This window comes from Haliaeetus leucocephalus, unplaced genomic scaffold, assembly GCF_000737465.1.
Source record: "Haliaeetus leucocephalus isolate CR32 unplaced genomic scaffold, Haliaeetus_leucocephalus-4.0 Scaffold428, whole genome shotgun sequence".
Taxonomy (NCBI): Eukaryota; Metazoa; Chordata; class Aves; order Accipitriformes; family Accipitridae; genus Haliaeetus; species Haliaeetus leucocephalus.
In genome coordinates, this window is record NW_010972864.1 from 2,179,913 (window position 1) to 2,196,335 (window position 16,423).

General features: G+C 39.8%; 1 protein-coding gene across 1 annotated transcript in view; it reads right to left on the reverse strand.

Moving 5' to 3' along the window:
• Nucleotides 1-3,554: 3,554 nt before the first annotated feature.
• The window catches only part of ZNF521 (zinc finger protein 521), a 208,558-nt gene continuing 195,689 nt past the window's right edge, over nucleotides 3,555-16,423 (reverse strand). Inside the window, exon 7 of the mRNA XM_010574411.1 lies at nucleotides 3,555-4,382. Within this exon, the coding sequence (XP_010572713.1) occupies nucleotides 4,353-4,382 (30 nt within the window). The 3' untranslated portion in view covers nucleotides 3,555-4,352. The remainder of the gene's footprint in view (nucleotides 4,383-16,423) is intronic.

Sequence of the window (16,423 nt, forward strand, 5' to 3'; positions counted from 1 at the left end):
TAGACAATAAAGAGTGTGTTTACATAACTATGCCCATAAATATCTGATTGAACAGTCATTGTTCTCAAAACCCTTTTAAGCAGCTCTCAGAGGGATCCAATTCTAATGACATGATGGTTTAAAAGATGTTGCTCAGTCTTGTTCCATATTTAATTAACTTTCCTTTTTTAAACTTGTGATGGTGGAGACAATAACAAATAGCTCTGAAAAGAGAGCGAGCTTTGAAACATGAGTGAGACCTTGTCAGGCTTTTGTGTGCCACACACAGAAGAATCTGCACACCAGAGCTGGTGGCCGGGGACCGCCCAGCTCCTGGGGGAGTGCATTGCTATGGCATTCACAGTTCACTACTACTAATAACAACAGCAACAACAACAATAATAATAATAATTAAAGAAATCTTCGGCATACAAATAAGGGGAGCAACATGGGCAGGGAAAATGGATGTATTAAATGGAATTGGTAAAATAGGCCTAAACTTGTTTATTTTTGTGCTGCTATGGAGCAGTGAAGCAAATACTTTAAAGAGAATGGCACATTGCCCACTAAGAGGTAAACGGCATGTGAACACTAATTGAGCATCAGTATATGACTGAACACATCAGACAAGAATCAAGGTAACATTTCTGAATTCATGGATGGTCTTATTCTATGCAGTCCTTCACACTGCCTCATCCTAGACAGGGCTGCAACAGCAGCACAATATTCTGTTTTCACACTGAGCTATTTTTAATTGTCGCCAATTAGAATTCATTTACTTTTATGTCCTGGTTGTCACAATATTAACATTTGTAAGTCTTTCCCTTTGCAGGCTGTGAGAATCTGTTGTGACATCTCAATAAAGCGGGATTCAATCAAGGTGTGAATGAATTGTTAATCTTGTTATAAATAGAAGGTGCCATATGTTGGTAAGGAAGGGACGTCTCTCTTTTTGTGTTGTTGAGGACAGTGGTAATGAAACAAAGTGAGTGGTCATGCCAGAATTACTAATAAAAGCTCAGTCACTGAGACATGAAGAGGACTTCAGCTTTCCACATGCTATCGAGAAGGAAGTGATAACTATTAATATGTCCTAGGCAGAGCCTTTGAATTATTCTTTTTTGGGGTTTGTAGAGTGACTCCTAAATCAGGGAAAGCAGTGAGAGCACTGGACTTGGAGTCAACCAAAGAAATTCCAATAATCTCCCTGTAAACTGAACCACTTAACCGGATTGGAACATCTAACTTAGGCAACTGGCTATGAAAATGTGTATGATGGTAAAAACTCCTATTTTGGGTAGCTAAATGTCATAAAGGCCTAATACACTTTTATTCCCTGATCATCTTTTGTTCAGATAAAGAATCAGTGCATTTCCTCATAAATCCAGTGCTCAGATATTATCTGGGTAGATCACTTCACTTCTGCAGTACAAATTCTGTGTTTATACCTGCTTTAGGTCTCTGACATTTCCTAAACACAGGTCTGGCAAACAAGCAGAAGGACTAATGGTTTTATTAAACTATCACTTACAGTAAAACTTGTGTCCACTTGAAATCTTGGGAATAAAGCCAATCTCAGAGGCAAAAGGATACCTTGTCCATCAATCTATCCATACAACCTTTTGAATAGATTTATCCTTTCACATCAGGTTAAGGGTATGAGGAGGGGCTTCTCTTAGCTTTTGCTGACCGAGGACAGAGAAAGGCATGCCATAGCTGAAATGCACACACACACACAAAGAGCCGTGTCTTTTCTTCCAAGAGGCAAGTTGATCTGCCTCTCCTGTTGATTTTTCTAAATGCTGTGGTTAATTCCCCAAGGAATACTCAGTTCTCATTGGGAAGTTCAGATGTCTTCCATAATCTCTTTAAACAGCTATTTAGGTATCGCTGAGAAACCTGTTACTTTTAGAAAAGGTAAGAGGATTCCAGCACTTGATACTAGCAGCCAGCTCTCAGAAGCCACCTGGGGCTGCCTGTGGCCATAAGACCCTTCTATTCCCCCACACCGAAGGGATAATCGATGCATAAAGTCTTCATCACATTTGCTGTTGCTCTGTTTACTATTCCTTTATTTACATATCTAGAAATTCAACATCTTTGCATGTTTTGCAAGCTGTCATGACATGAGACACTAGTAATATGCTACGTTTTGCTTGCTAACATATTTTTGACATATTTTAGCTTTTGATTATAAGATTGCATCTTTCCCAGCTACCATCTGTCTCAACTCAGTGGCACTCTGGCATTTACAAAAACAGTAGGGTGTAATATTTCTTATATACTTGAACTCTACTAGAAACATGTTATTTTCAGTCTTAACCAATATGTCACACTTTCACACATGAAGGCTGAAATGTCTTATATCCTTTAAGGTATCTGTCAAAAATAAAGAACATATCATCACATTCAATTTGGCTGAGATGAGTAATATATTAATGAGAATAAGAATGGGAACAGTTTCCAACTTATAAATAGAACTGGCATTTTACAAGCCTTGTGTACTCGTGCCTGTATTTATCCTTTTGTCAGCACAAATGAGATCTTCATACAAAACCCAGGAATTTCTCTTTTGCATTTGGCAGAATATGCACAATATTCTCAAAGCTGGAGTTTTAAACATGACACATTTTTTCTTGGAATATCTGGTAACCAGACACTTTCCGACTTTACTTCTTTCCTCTCCATCCTCCATCTGTGGACAGTCAAAATGTGGCATTCAGCAAACTGGAAATCACACTTTATATCTACCCTGACAGCACTAGGCAAGCAGCTCCAGCCATTTGGACTGTTGTGATGTGCGGATCTTTAATGGCAGTATTTCAGAGATACTGGTTTCCATGGGATAAAACCAGCAATTCCAGCAATAGGATAAGATACTAAAGTAGCTGGAGAATGTTTTTTTGGTCCTCTTTCGTAGGTGAGCTGGAGTAGTGGGGGATACTGGTAGGGAAGGAAAATTTTTATCCCTTTCTTTCTTCTTCTTGAAATTGCAGGCAGTCAGGAGCCAACTCAGACCTCAGCAAAACCTGTGAGGTCTTGTGACAGCTCCCTCATGGCCCCAGTGCTAGTGAGCATCATCCTGTGGTGTGCACCACCTCCAATTCTGCTACCCATGTCAGAAGAGAGGGTGAGGCGATGTGAGGTTAACAGTGCTACGGGCAGAGCTGCAGTGGCTCCCGGTTGTCAGTACTAGCCCCAACTCACTAAATAATATTGCATTGAAATACACTGCTAATTATACACAGAAGATATGCGGTGACTCCTCTGGCAACCAACATGTCAAGTGTACAGGTATGAAAATGTTGAGATTGCCAAATAAAACAAACAAAACCAGAAAACAGTGAATATTACCCTCAAGCACACATTGCTTTGCAGTGGGCCAGCAGATCTGTTTCTACAATAACATTTATTTAAATGCCTAGCTTTGAGAAAAGTGACCTACTCCTACTGAGCAGTGTATAGGTCCTGATGCAATGGGATTCCAGATCTTGGTGGTCCTTTAAGTACTACATGAGCAGTAGTAATAATGCTATTTTCCAAGGAAAAAGACATGACACAAGCACGCTCACACATAATGGTAAACTGAATTTATTTCCTTTTGGAAAACAATTCCAGTAATCTCCAGGTTCAGACCGCAGAGTAAACATTAATAACAGTAACATACATGTTAGTCCAACTGATTCAAGAATTTGGCCGTGTGAAATCATTAAGGAAAGTCTTGAACACTCAAAGCTTCAAATGGTATCCAGAAAAAAAAATTTCTTTGACAATCTACATAACAACTATTGCATATATGGTAATGCTATCTGTCATATCGCAAGGCTTACAAATATATATATGGGCCTTATTCAACTGTGGGTTCCTGCTTTGTGAGAAAGAGTCTCTTCATATTTTTTGCAAGAATCTTCAGCAATAAAAAATAGTCTTAGATTCATCCGTTTGTATACCAAAAGAGAGATTTCTAGACTGAAGTTTAAATGAAAGGAAGGCCAAACAGCTGTAATGGAACATAGCTATTACCTTCTCCCTCCTCCTTGAAAATGACACTTTTTCTTAAGCTATTTTTTTCCCCTCACACAGTACTATTATTATTTGTATCTTTCCTGAATAGGGCCCAAGTCCACTTGTCTTTATAAGACCATTTTAGTATCAGACAACATAATACATGTGCAACACTTTATATACAGGAAGTCTATCCGGTGCTCAAAAGTTCAAACACATGAACATCCAACAGTTTCGATAATACAAGTTTTATGGTACAATACAATGTTTCTGAATAATATACATTAACAATGAAAGTTTCGTGCAAAGAGTAAAACGTGTTCCCTTTTTGTGCCACAAAGAATTCTCTGGAAGAGACGGGCCTTGCACTAACTGCTGTGCTGGGTCATCGTATGATTCTGTAACAAAAATAAAAGAAACAGCTTAGTCACAGGACAGGCATTTCTATGTGAAAGAAGGATGCAAAACCAATTCTCCCAACATATCTCACAAAATGATGGACTGGAAAGAGAGTACGTTCAACTCCTCCTTGTTTTAAAGCAGCCAGAAGCAGCATCATTATCAAAGAGAGGAGTTTTCCCCAGCTGTTTCACAACAGTATTCTTTCCATGTGCCACAAGAAGGGCAATGCACTCTTCTCTAGGTAGGTGTGGGCTGACCTGCCCCAGTGAAACTGTATACCAGCTCAGCGGTTCTGGTGTCCACTTACATACGGCTCATGGTTTATGCATTATGCAAATGAGAAGTGCATTTATTTGCCATAAAAGACCTATGGTAATTGGACTGTGCTTCCTAGACTGTGGCACCACTTCAAATGGTTTATTGCATTAAAACCTATTTCCCCCAAACAGTATGGTAAGAGTCATTCTGTGCCTAGCAGAGAGCTCAAAGAATGATGAGAAGACAAGAGGGGCTGCCACAGCCCGCCCTTCGGTCACCAAAAACCACAGGTATTTTTCCTCAAGTGAACACAGTGCCTTACGTGAGGTGACACAGCATGGACTTTGGAGTCTGAAATTCTCCTTTCCCATATGAGTAATCACCAAATACAGCAGCAAACACAGGTTTCACCCTCTTTCCTACTGCTGCTCTAATTGAGTTGACCACTTTCAGGGATGAGAGATGCTATTTCAATGCCTGCACTGGCTCAGATCCTTCACAAGCATCAAGCTAAGAGCAAGGATCCAATCTAACGTGTTAAATCTTTTACAATGTATACTGGATCCACAGATAACTGGAAAAGGTCTGTGAATGCTACTTCTCAGAAAACAGGACAGCCACGTCCCGTAATTTGCCCCCAGCACGTCCAGTCCCTTCATTATGCTTTATTAAGCTAATCTGTCTTAAAACTCCTTTGGACTAACACACTGCAGGATGAACCTGTTCCCAAAAGACAGTCATAATTTTCAATGAAGTGAACATCTACTGAACCATACCCTCCAGAGCCACCCATGAAAAGGCACATGAAAACAGCCTTGGTGAAACAAATGTGAAATACAGCGTGACTGCAGACCAGCCTGATAGTTCTCCCTCCCTTCCTCCTTCTCTCTCCCGAAGCTGTGCACGCACACAAACAATAGTTCATGGGACATTTGGCAAGGAACGGATCTTACAGTAAGACTGAGGAATTTTTAATGTAGTGCCATTCTCAAGATTAAAGGAAAATGACCCAGTGACACTCAAAGATGCAATTTCCAGATGTGAATACAAAATGATTTAATGCTGATGGCAGGAATTCCAGACTGTCCAAGGCCAGAGAGTGTTAAAAAAATACACTCTCCACTTGATTTCATCTAGCTTCTTATCCTTCCCATAAAATCATTTCAAAATGCTGTAAAGCAGTAACAATAGCTGCAGACGATAATGTTGGCTGGTCACAGGTAACGGGCTCTGCCTTTAAACCACAAAAGCAAGGAAATTAAGAGTTAAGCCTGACACTCAGCCCTTTTGTCATCCTGTTGTGTCCATTTATTGCAGCACTTACAGCATAACACCACAGGCTTATTGGAGATGCTGCAGTACCTAGAAACAACAGGACAAGTTAAATACGGGGCAGCAGCCTGAATTCTGATTTTTTTCTCTGCTTCTGAATAGGTGAAGTCATATACCAGTTGTTACATTGCAGAGACATATGTGGGGGGGCGGGGGGTGTCTTTTGTTTCTAATCTACTGAGAGCCAGCATGTCAGTCATGCCTGTTTTTTATTTCTTTTCACTAAGTGAAAAACGCATAATCAGTCTGAGGCTGGATGAACAGTTGCATATGAAGCAGTCAAAAGGTGTTTTGGAAGTGTAGCTGTAACTCTGGCTGCAATGATTAAAAAATAAAAAGGCCCAAATATGAAGGAGACAAAATAGAACACAGCATAAGGACTGACTTGCCCCTGCTCTCAGTGTCCCTGACTCCTGTGCCCTGGTGTAAAATGATATTCTCTAGAGATAATGAAGAGGTAACAGAAAAAAACAAGTGTTGCAAAAAAAAATGAGACAGGGCAGGATACGAACATGAGGAAATGCTTTGAGCAGTTTAGGCCTTAAAAAGGCAACTATACTTACTGCAAACAGTCAAAACAAAATATGGTTTCCAAAGTAATTAAGGCTCTCCAAACGTGAGGGACTAGGGAGAAATAGCTATTTGGATAAGTGGCAAAAAAATACAAAGTGGAAGCACTTCAGAAGCATAACATTGACAAGACAAGCAGGCGAAGGATGGGAGGAGAGAGATAAGAAAAGGAGGAAAATTCTGTAATCCCACAGAGAGCCATATTCTACTCCACCAAAAGCCATCTATTGGAGACCCCATGTCTAAGTGACTGAAAATTGCAAACATTAATCCCAGTTATGAACTGTTGTTGTTTTTATGAGGGGTGTTGTGTTTAAAAATTTAGGGCAAAAATTCTCCTCCATTATCCACACAGCAGATCTCGACTCTGATAGTCTCTTTGCCTTGTGTGCAGCGAGCTCCCCGCCTCCCCGGCAGTGGGAGCTCAGGCAGGCGGGGAAAGCAGAATTTGGAGCTCCCGCCGGCAGGGACACGGCAGGGACACGGCAGGGACACGGGAGTGCAGTACACCCAGGGAGAGCACAATATTACAGTCAAGATCCCCTGTGCGGCTCGGAGAGCGTGCTGCCCTTCACTAAAGACACACTACACGAGCTTGAAACACCATCTCCGGAAACTTCAAGCTACTTTGCCTGAGTTCAGAGCGATTAGTACATCCACTCACCAAAGAGAAGTCATTTAACTAAGTACAGGAGATATCACATGCTTCCCTTCTTAGCCTCCCCCAAATTTGATTGCACATAAACACATCTGTTTAATTATGAGGTAGTCTCCCTACGAAGCAAAAATTTCAATTTCCTACTTAGCCATGGAAAGGGAAAAATAATTTTTCTTAATACAATCTTTCCTGAACTTCAGCAATAGCTATGTTAACATTTCAAAGAGCTGAGATTTCATAAGGAGAAACTAGTTTGCAAACACAAATGCAACCTTTGCATGCACAAAATGGAGGAACAGTGAAGCAGGACGTGTGTGTGTCACTGCATTTGTTACCGCATCAGACACAAACCGAGCCAGGAAAACTCCTACATCCCCAATTTCTCTCAGTATTATCTGGAAACCAAGCATATTACCTGGGAAAACCTGAATTCAATATATTTCACAAGCAAATTAAACTCTTAAAATGCATTCTCCCTGTTCCTAGAGATAATTATTTTTGTTAGCAGAATCCAGAATCCCAACTGTTATGTGAACTGCTATAAAATTATATGCCACCACTCTTCTGGATGAAAATACTTTGAGATATCCCCGTTGTTAGTGTTAAGGAGTTAAAAACATACAAAGATTTCACAATAATACCGTGTGGAAGAATCTCCTCGGCAAAAAAATATAAAAAGGTTTCTTTGCAGAAATGCATGAGACAAAAGAGGTAATACTTTCTGTTGTTTGGTGTATGTCTTTGTGTTTCAGATAGAACATGAGACGTATTAGCTAGCAAAGAGTTCCTGCCCACAGCATCAAACCTAATGAAGAAAAAACATCCACAGATAGCCACAGCAGACTCACTAGCCCATGAGAATCTTTAATGTGAACTGAGGTTGCATCCAATTTAAATGGGACCTCTGTTTTTTATGACTAGCTGAAACAAGACATGGTTATACCTGACAAACAGTGCAAAGAGCAAACACATGAAGAAATATAAAGATGAAATGTAGATGCATTATTTCAACAGATGGTAACAGTACCACAGCAGCATGTTATTTTTTCCTTAGTTCAAGAACACAAACATGAGCAATCAATCATCACTGATTAAGTAATTATGATACCCTACATGTTATCACTTATCTGGAATCCTTTACCTGTGAATTTTATGGATCATCTTGTATTTTTTTGCATTAAAAAAAAATAAATGCACCCCACTGCACTGCAATAGAGTTCCAGGTTGTAAAACAGAACTCTACATTACTATCAACCTTTAAGCGCTACAATTTTTTTTTAACAAAAGCAATTGGTTTCCAACAGGCTGGATAATAAGTCTTTTGACCTGCATTCTTCTCTGACCCATTAAGGTCACCCCTGTGCTCGGGCATATAGCTGACTTAGGAAATGCCTGCAAGTCCTGCATTTCATCTCCTGCCCACTCAAAATAAAGCTTTCTTTAAATGTGTCTGTACGGGTCCCTGAAGACCAGGGAGGTATCCCTGTAGTGGGCAATGGAGGGACAGAAGCTTCTGCCTTTATTAATGAATGCAGACCATTATGAGTCTGGCTGGCTCCTGCACTGTTCCCAGAAGCATATACTGTACGTGACTTAAAATGCTAGAATATTGACACAAAGCGAGCTGGGCACCCCTAAGGAAAATTACTCCTTGGATATAATGTAGGCTCGTAACAGCTATTAGAGTACAAAATAAAACCCTCCGGGATCAAACTGACATATACCGCATTCTACCTACTCCTCAAACATTAGAAGAATTTCTTTGTGAAGGCATTCTCAAGGACAGCATTAAACTGACTTTTGTAGCAATCTGCAACAGCTTTTTGGCTTACAGCTTTTAGTACTAAATCTCTGGTTTGAATCAATATAAGTACTATATCTTCCACATTAATCAATACATTTGGTTCAATACATGTTCTATTAAATTATACTTTCTAATCAAGATTTTCTGCTTCTTGTCCCTTCTTTTTATTCCAACTTCTTACCCTGTACCATACTTTTCAAACTGTCTGCAGCTAACAAGAGGATGTTGGATTTTCCAGAACCAAAGGGGAAAGAAAGACAGGCTCGTGGAAAAGGCAAGCCTAGCATAACCTTAAGTGCAGTGGTAATGACGAATCAAAAATGCAGTTTCATGGTGTCAACATGGTTCCCAGAACTTCGGTCTGATGCTTTGTTACTTAACTGGTTGTCATGATATAAGACCTCTCACGCAGAAAGCTCTGCATCAGACACTGCTGAAATACTCTATCATGTGGAAAGGCGGGGGGAGGAGGGAAGAGAAGTATTAACTGCTAACACCAAAATCAAATAAATGAAATTTATTCAGACATAGCTATAACTTTAAGAAAAATCTCAGAAAAGGTTGGTTTTTATACCCTTTCTTTAAATTTGTACTGCTTCAGTACTGCAGCACCGAGTTTCTTGTCAAAGCTCCATTATATTGTAACAGGGTTCTTTCCTGGTAGACTGTAATATGATTATACCCAAGACTAAATTGATGAGATATTTAGATTTGTGAGATACTAAGATTAAATACATACTATAAATTAAGATGTAAAAAGATATTATTTAGTCCAGGTCTTTGGGGATATTTGAAACATTTGGATAGAAGATGTCTCCAGCAATCTGAGTGATGTACACAGTTACTGTAAATGACTTTTCCACACCTGTGTTAGCTTTGGTGGAATGTGGTTATTCTTCATAAGCAAAGAATATGAAATGTAATGTCAAAATGATAAACATGTATATTACAGGCATTTGCCACTGTCTTACAGATCAGAAACTGCACTGATGTCCCTTGCTTACAGTCAGTTTCTCTTTTTCTTGTCTCCACATAATCACTGTGAACCTGCAGAGAAACTGTTGCATTTTCTTTTGACATTTAACATCATCTTACTCAGCTCACTTATAATACTTATAATACTTTCTAGATGACACTGTGTCACCATTAAAGAAAAAGGTGAAATAGCATAATAAAAGAGAAGAACAAGAATTCATAGAATTTAAGACAGAAAAGACCCATTAGGGCGTTTTCTCCACCCATCTTGCTAGTGTTGGATTATCGCCTATAGTGTAATTTCAAGTGTTTTGCCCAGTCCAATTTTAATTAGAGCTTCCAATGCTCCTCTTGGGAGACTATTTCACAGCTTCACAGACCTCAGGGTTAGGATTTTTTTTTCCTGATGTTCATCCCAGGAGAAAAAGAGGCTCAGCCAGCCCCAAATCACACATGAAACCAAATCTGCATAGTCAGGAGCTGGTTTCAGTAGAATATCTGGGCCATTTTAAAGCATCTGAAAGCAGTAAACTTACTTTCAATGCCCCAAAACATTAAGGCCCTGGCTTCACTGCTGCTGCAAGTAATTAAGAAGATTCTGTTACAGGGGCTTCTCAGGCTCACTTGCTATACAGGTAAAAATGTAGTATAGGTGGGATTTGCATTCCCACAGTAAGGGTAACCACTTCCATAGTCCATGTCCACCAAATGAAATTAACTGAAGGTTAGGGGCATATCTAGGTCCATTCTGTGCTATAATCCTTAATTGTACTGACAGAGTGTTTATGAATGCTCAGATTGTAAGCATTTCTGTATTTTTTGCATAGGTGAAATACAAAAAGAGCAAATTCAGTTGGTCATCAACAGATGATGTGACCATAGATTTTTTTCCCTCTCAGGCCCCTCCCTTCCTTTCACAAAACACGAACTACAGGAAATTAACTTAAATTGTTCTATCTGAAATCTTGAAACTAACAAATGTTTCTGATGTGTTTCATCCCAAGAATCACAATGTTTCTGACACAAAAATGAATATATCTTCAGATTTCAGTGGTCACACTTATCCTGAGTGAATGAGGGAGCTCGAAAGGAGATGATGTCTAACAGGTTTTCACAGGTGAAAAGTAGGAAGCCAAATGGAGCCTTTGGAGTTCTGGATAGAACAGAAAAAATTTGAGGCAAGGTGTCCCTGCCACCAGCATCTCCAGTACTGCAGTGCAGCTGTTAGAGCAGAAGGAGTACCAATAAATTTTTAAATGCACTAAAGTAGGCATGGAGTTTCATCCAGGCCAAGTTTGATCACTAGCATAGACCTAACAAAATACAGTCTCTGAAACTTGAGATTCCCAAGGAAATAAGGATTTGGTCTGAACTAAAACAGAGCTATTTCCACAACAAAGAAGGGGCCAAATCCCAAGAGAATCTATGTTCCCATAAATACCACTTACGTGTAGTGAGTTGATGTTTACCAGCCTTTGAGAATCAGGTCTGTTCTCAGACATGATGGCCAATTAAATGGTCATCTTAGGTCATGACTGACCACTATTGACAATGATAATTTAGGAAAGTCTACACTGAGTTGCAGTTATTCATATAAATTAGTTCACCTAAGCTATGTGATTTGATACTATATTAATGTCTCTGAAATGGCATGACTGCTAATCAGATCGTACTCTTTATTGTATTTATGTAAAACTCTCAGTGTTCTGGTTCTACTCAAGCATTTCCAGCTGGGCCGGAGAAAACCTACCCGTAAAAAAATCTCCAATTGGATACCATGTTCTCAGGGATGCAAACTCAAAATTAAAACCAAAACCAAACAAAAACAACCCCCCTGATACCTATTTTTCTTCAGAGACTTCCAGTAAGTCACTAGTAAAATGTCAATGATTCCTTTTGGATTCATTATTATATGTGAGTACATATATCACAGATTTGTTGTATGGAAAAGAATGACATATGCCTCTAGGTACAGCAAATAGGATCTTCATCACTGTCACCAGAAGAGAACAGACACAGGTGTCTGTTCACCATCCTTGCACCCTCCTCATTACAAGTGTTGCCAGGGGGCTCCTGGTTAAGCCTCTGACATAAATCAGAGTAGCTCCAAGGCTGTTTTAACCTATGGTGCCAGGCAATAGCCTGCCATAAGCCTCCCTTACCCTGTTTGGTGTTTATTGAAAGGCAATGGAACTTAGAACAACCTCTTCCATTTCAGGCAAGGTGTGCCTGGCTGCACAGGCAAGGTGCATGTACTACCCCCATAAATGATAAGATGATGGCGATGGGGAGAGAGGGCAATCATTAGGACATGTTCACAGCTATTGATTGAAACTGGGAAACCTTCCTGGGTTTTATGCCGCAAAGGGGCTGTACTGCTAATCAGGATCCAGGCCTAAGTCTTGTTTGTAGAAAAACAAGGCTTTTGTGATACTGCAAATTAATACACAAGCATCCTTCCCCAATAAGAAAATTGTTCATTAAGTGGGAATAAAAGCTTAAACAAAAAAGGCAAAAGGAGACACTTCTGAGAAATATATCAAAAATCTTATTACTTTAGAATATGGTTATGATTACCCTGGTATAAATTAAGAGAAACTCCTCTGAAATCAAGGGAGTTTCAAGATAGGAACAAGTAAGAATAGAGCTAGGCTTGTTGGGTTTAAAACAAAGTGAATATTGCTCATGTACCGATTGATTCTTGCACACCCTCTGGCAGAGGCCACAGCCAGAAGTCTCTTCACCCTGTCAGACACAGCCAGGCAAAGAGTAGGCAGAACCCAAAGCTGTACAAATCCAGATTTATCTGCAGTTATTGTACAACAGAGTAACAGGGGACAACAAACTTTGATAGGCAATACTGCTTAATAAGATATTCAGGGATGAAGTCAGTGTTTTACAGACACGTGTTCATAGGCTAGTTGTTGCTCTGCTTTAATTTTTTTTCTTTGTTATGTTTAATTTATCATGCTGGTGCTTTCTAAACTACAACATCTGTAAACAAGGTTAAGTTTGACCTCCCTCCCATTTTACATCCACAAGCAGCACTCCTACTTCATGCTCTAATTTTAGATACCTTAAAGACAAATAAATCTGTGGGGGAGACAGAAAGGTAACAAACCCAAACAACAAAAACAAACCCCCTTTTCTAACAATATGTGTTCATCTTACGTGAATACAAATTTGCCTAGCTGGGAGTGAGGAACTGGCTCCTGAAACTGGAGCTATGCTACGTACAGATTTCTTTATAGGTCAAACTCAATTAAACAAACTACTACTAAATATTTAACAGCTCAGTGCAGTAATTAGTGACAAATAATGGAAATGTAAATTGATAATTGCACAGAAATGTCCTGTTGGAAACATTACACATTTCTTGCTCCCCCTGTTTCTCTCGTACACACTGAATCCTTGATAGGTCTTTTCAGGGATTAAACTGACAAATGAATCTGGATTTTACACACATCTATTTCGTCTGCAATGAAGTTTTCTATGAGTTGTGAGAAGGAACCTTCCAAGTGGAACTCTTCTTCTCAATTTCCATTCTGGGCTCTCTGATTTAAAGCAGAGTAACTGCTAGATCATGGATTGATTTCAGATCTTAAACCAACCAGCAGGTTCAGAATTTAAGCTCCTGTCCATAGGATTCAAAAGGTCACCCAATTAAAATGGGGAAGCACACAGAGCTGTGATTTATATGCAAAGGGCAACCTTTAAAACAATGATCCTTTCCAGTTTTCCACAGGTGCATGTACAAGAATTCCTTTGAACAAAATTACAAGTGAAATTACAAGTTTCTTGATACAGCCTGAAAGAAAAGCCCTGTAACTTGTCTGCACTCTTATACAGACAGACACATCCCACACTTGTATCGATCACTGCGTTCACCTCCCTACCTCGTGACATAACGCTGGGTATTGTGCTTACCAGGTGACACAGGCACAGCCTGGAATCTGGATTCCCCACACATTGCCAGCTGGTGCATGGGGCCTTGTACAACAGCACTCAGCACACTGGAGGTTATGGATCAGCCCGAGATTAACTTAAAGTGACTAACACCGTTTTTGCTGAGCTAAAAGCAAACCCTGAACCAGCCCAGTTCACCAAACCTGGCTTTCGTACATGGAAATCATATTTGGTAGTTATCCAGCCAGTAAACATACATACACCCCGTTAAGAGGATGTGTAAGTGGACAGGTGTGTATTTTGGATCCCCAGATCAGGAACACAAGTGAAAATATGTCCCCTTGTCCATGGTATGTCAATTTTAAAATGTGTAGGGAAGAAAAAAAGGAAAAACTATGGAGTTCTGCTAGCTCTCCTCCTCTTCTAAATGCCCCAAACTCTGTTGCACATTGGTTCAACTTTTTCCTTCAAGACAGTTTGCAAGGAAAGCCAGACTGAGCAGATTTGATAGAAATGGCCAAAGATTTCTGAGCTGATAAGCAGAGGCCCCCATGGCTTTTGCTCTCTGACTTCCTTCACAACTGGTTACTGCGCCAGCCCATCTTGGACATCTTATAGTCCTTATTCCTACACTCTTCAAACAAGGAATAGTGGGAACTGGGACAGTACTTGGGGGGTGGTGGTGTGTGTGTGAATTACAAATCTACTTGCTGGAAAAGAAAATAAGGACAATTTTTATCCCTTCATATCTGGTAAACAGTTAGACAGCTAAGAACCCTATGTTGAAACATATTGTTCTTAGAGCAACCTCATCTGATTTCCCTCCTTTTCAGTCCAAGAAACTCCATGTTGTAAAGGTGACTTTTAGAGAGATCAGAATGCTATTTTGCCCTTTAGAACAAAGTTACTACTTTTCTAAATTTTCTAAGGACAAACACTGTAAATCAGTAAATCTGGAGCTTTTACTGACATGTGGTACCAGGACAATAAAATTTTATGTTTGTCATTGTGGTTATTGGTTGTAAAATGCAGAAGCCTGGATTCTCTATTGTCTTCTGGTTTGTTGTCATTTGCATTTGTGTAAAAGAAGAGTGAAATGTGACCACAGCTAAATGGGAGGAATTTTACTCTCACTTTCTCCTGTTTCAGAACCTATAAAAGGGAGAAGACAGTGAAGTCCAACGTCTACGTTTTAATACTTCCCCTCCCCCAAACAAGAAGTACTACACAAAGAAGCATCCTTTTATGCCTTTTTCCTTCCTCCCCATGAGGGAAGAAGTATCCTCCTACCAAATGTCATTCTTTGAGGTTGGTCATTCTGTTTCCTGTCACACAGCTGGCCAGTGACACGTTGCAAGTCAGACATGTCATTAGATCCTGCCTTGACCCTGCACTGACAGTTGAAGAAATGCCCCCCCTCACCTCTGGGTTTGGCTTGTGATGCCGTGGTACTCCTGACTCCTAGGCTATCTCCTGCCAGGAGATCCAGCCTCCTGCAGCTGTGCTTTCACCTCTTGTTGCCCATGAGGACTGTTTTTTAGTGTGGCAATCTTCTGATCCGAGTGAAAAGAATCACATTTAGGAGGAAAATAACTGGAGACAACACACTCATTTGCTGTCTATGTTTAGTGCCAAGGTGTCTGAAATACAGAACTTTAATTCCTTTACAAATAGATGTGCTGTAGCTATGGTGAGGCTAATCTATAACCCTCGCAGTCTTACATAATTTGCTACTCCAAGTTAATTTTAATTCATTACAATAAAACCCACCTAATTAAAATAACACTTTAAAGTGAAGTATTAGCTTGATCCCAGAAAAAAAAAGCGCAGACTCTTCACTATTGGAGGGCGATTCATCATACCACAGTGCACACTTATATAAATTCAAAGGTAAGCTATAAACAAGTACCCACAGCAATAGTGCCATGCATAGAGGGGCAGGCAACAGGAGGCCTGCTTTCTAATCAGCCCTCAAAGGAACCTGCCACACAGAAGTGGCACTTATTCTAATTTAAAGCTCTCACAGTTACTTTACCTTGGCAAAATTTATAAACTAATAACTTTAGTAAACAGACTGGCACTCCAAACAGAAAAACAAAACCAACACAACGGTTCAGGCCGGCAGAGAAAGCAGCTTTCCCAGAAAGGTACCGTCTTCAACAATGAGATAAAACATTTGTTTGGGGGCTACTCTTACAGTCCCCGATGTTCCGTAACAGTTCTGCACCATCCCATTAGATCTGTACTGTCAATTCACTGTGGTCTCTAGTCTATTGTCGCCACAAATCTTTTCAGCATCTTAAGGCATTTTACACACCTGTATATTTGTGTTCTGGTCAGCTCAGCCAAAGAAATACTTCTGGATTTGAAGGATCATACTGGGGCTATGGCTTCCCTTAAAATGTCATTAAATTGTCAGGGCAATCTGCTTTCAAAATGTCAGTTTAAAAACATAATTAATATTTGCAATTAAAGTTCACATTCTTTCTCGTCTCTATTATTTTTGCTTCTCAGTAACTGTTAAAAATCATAAA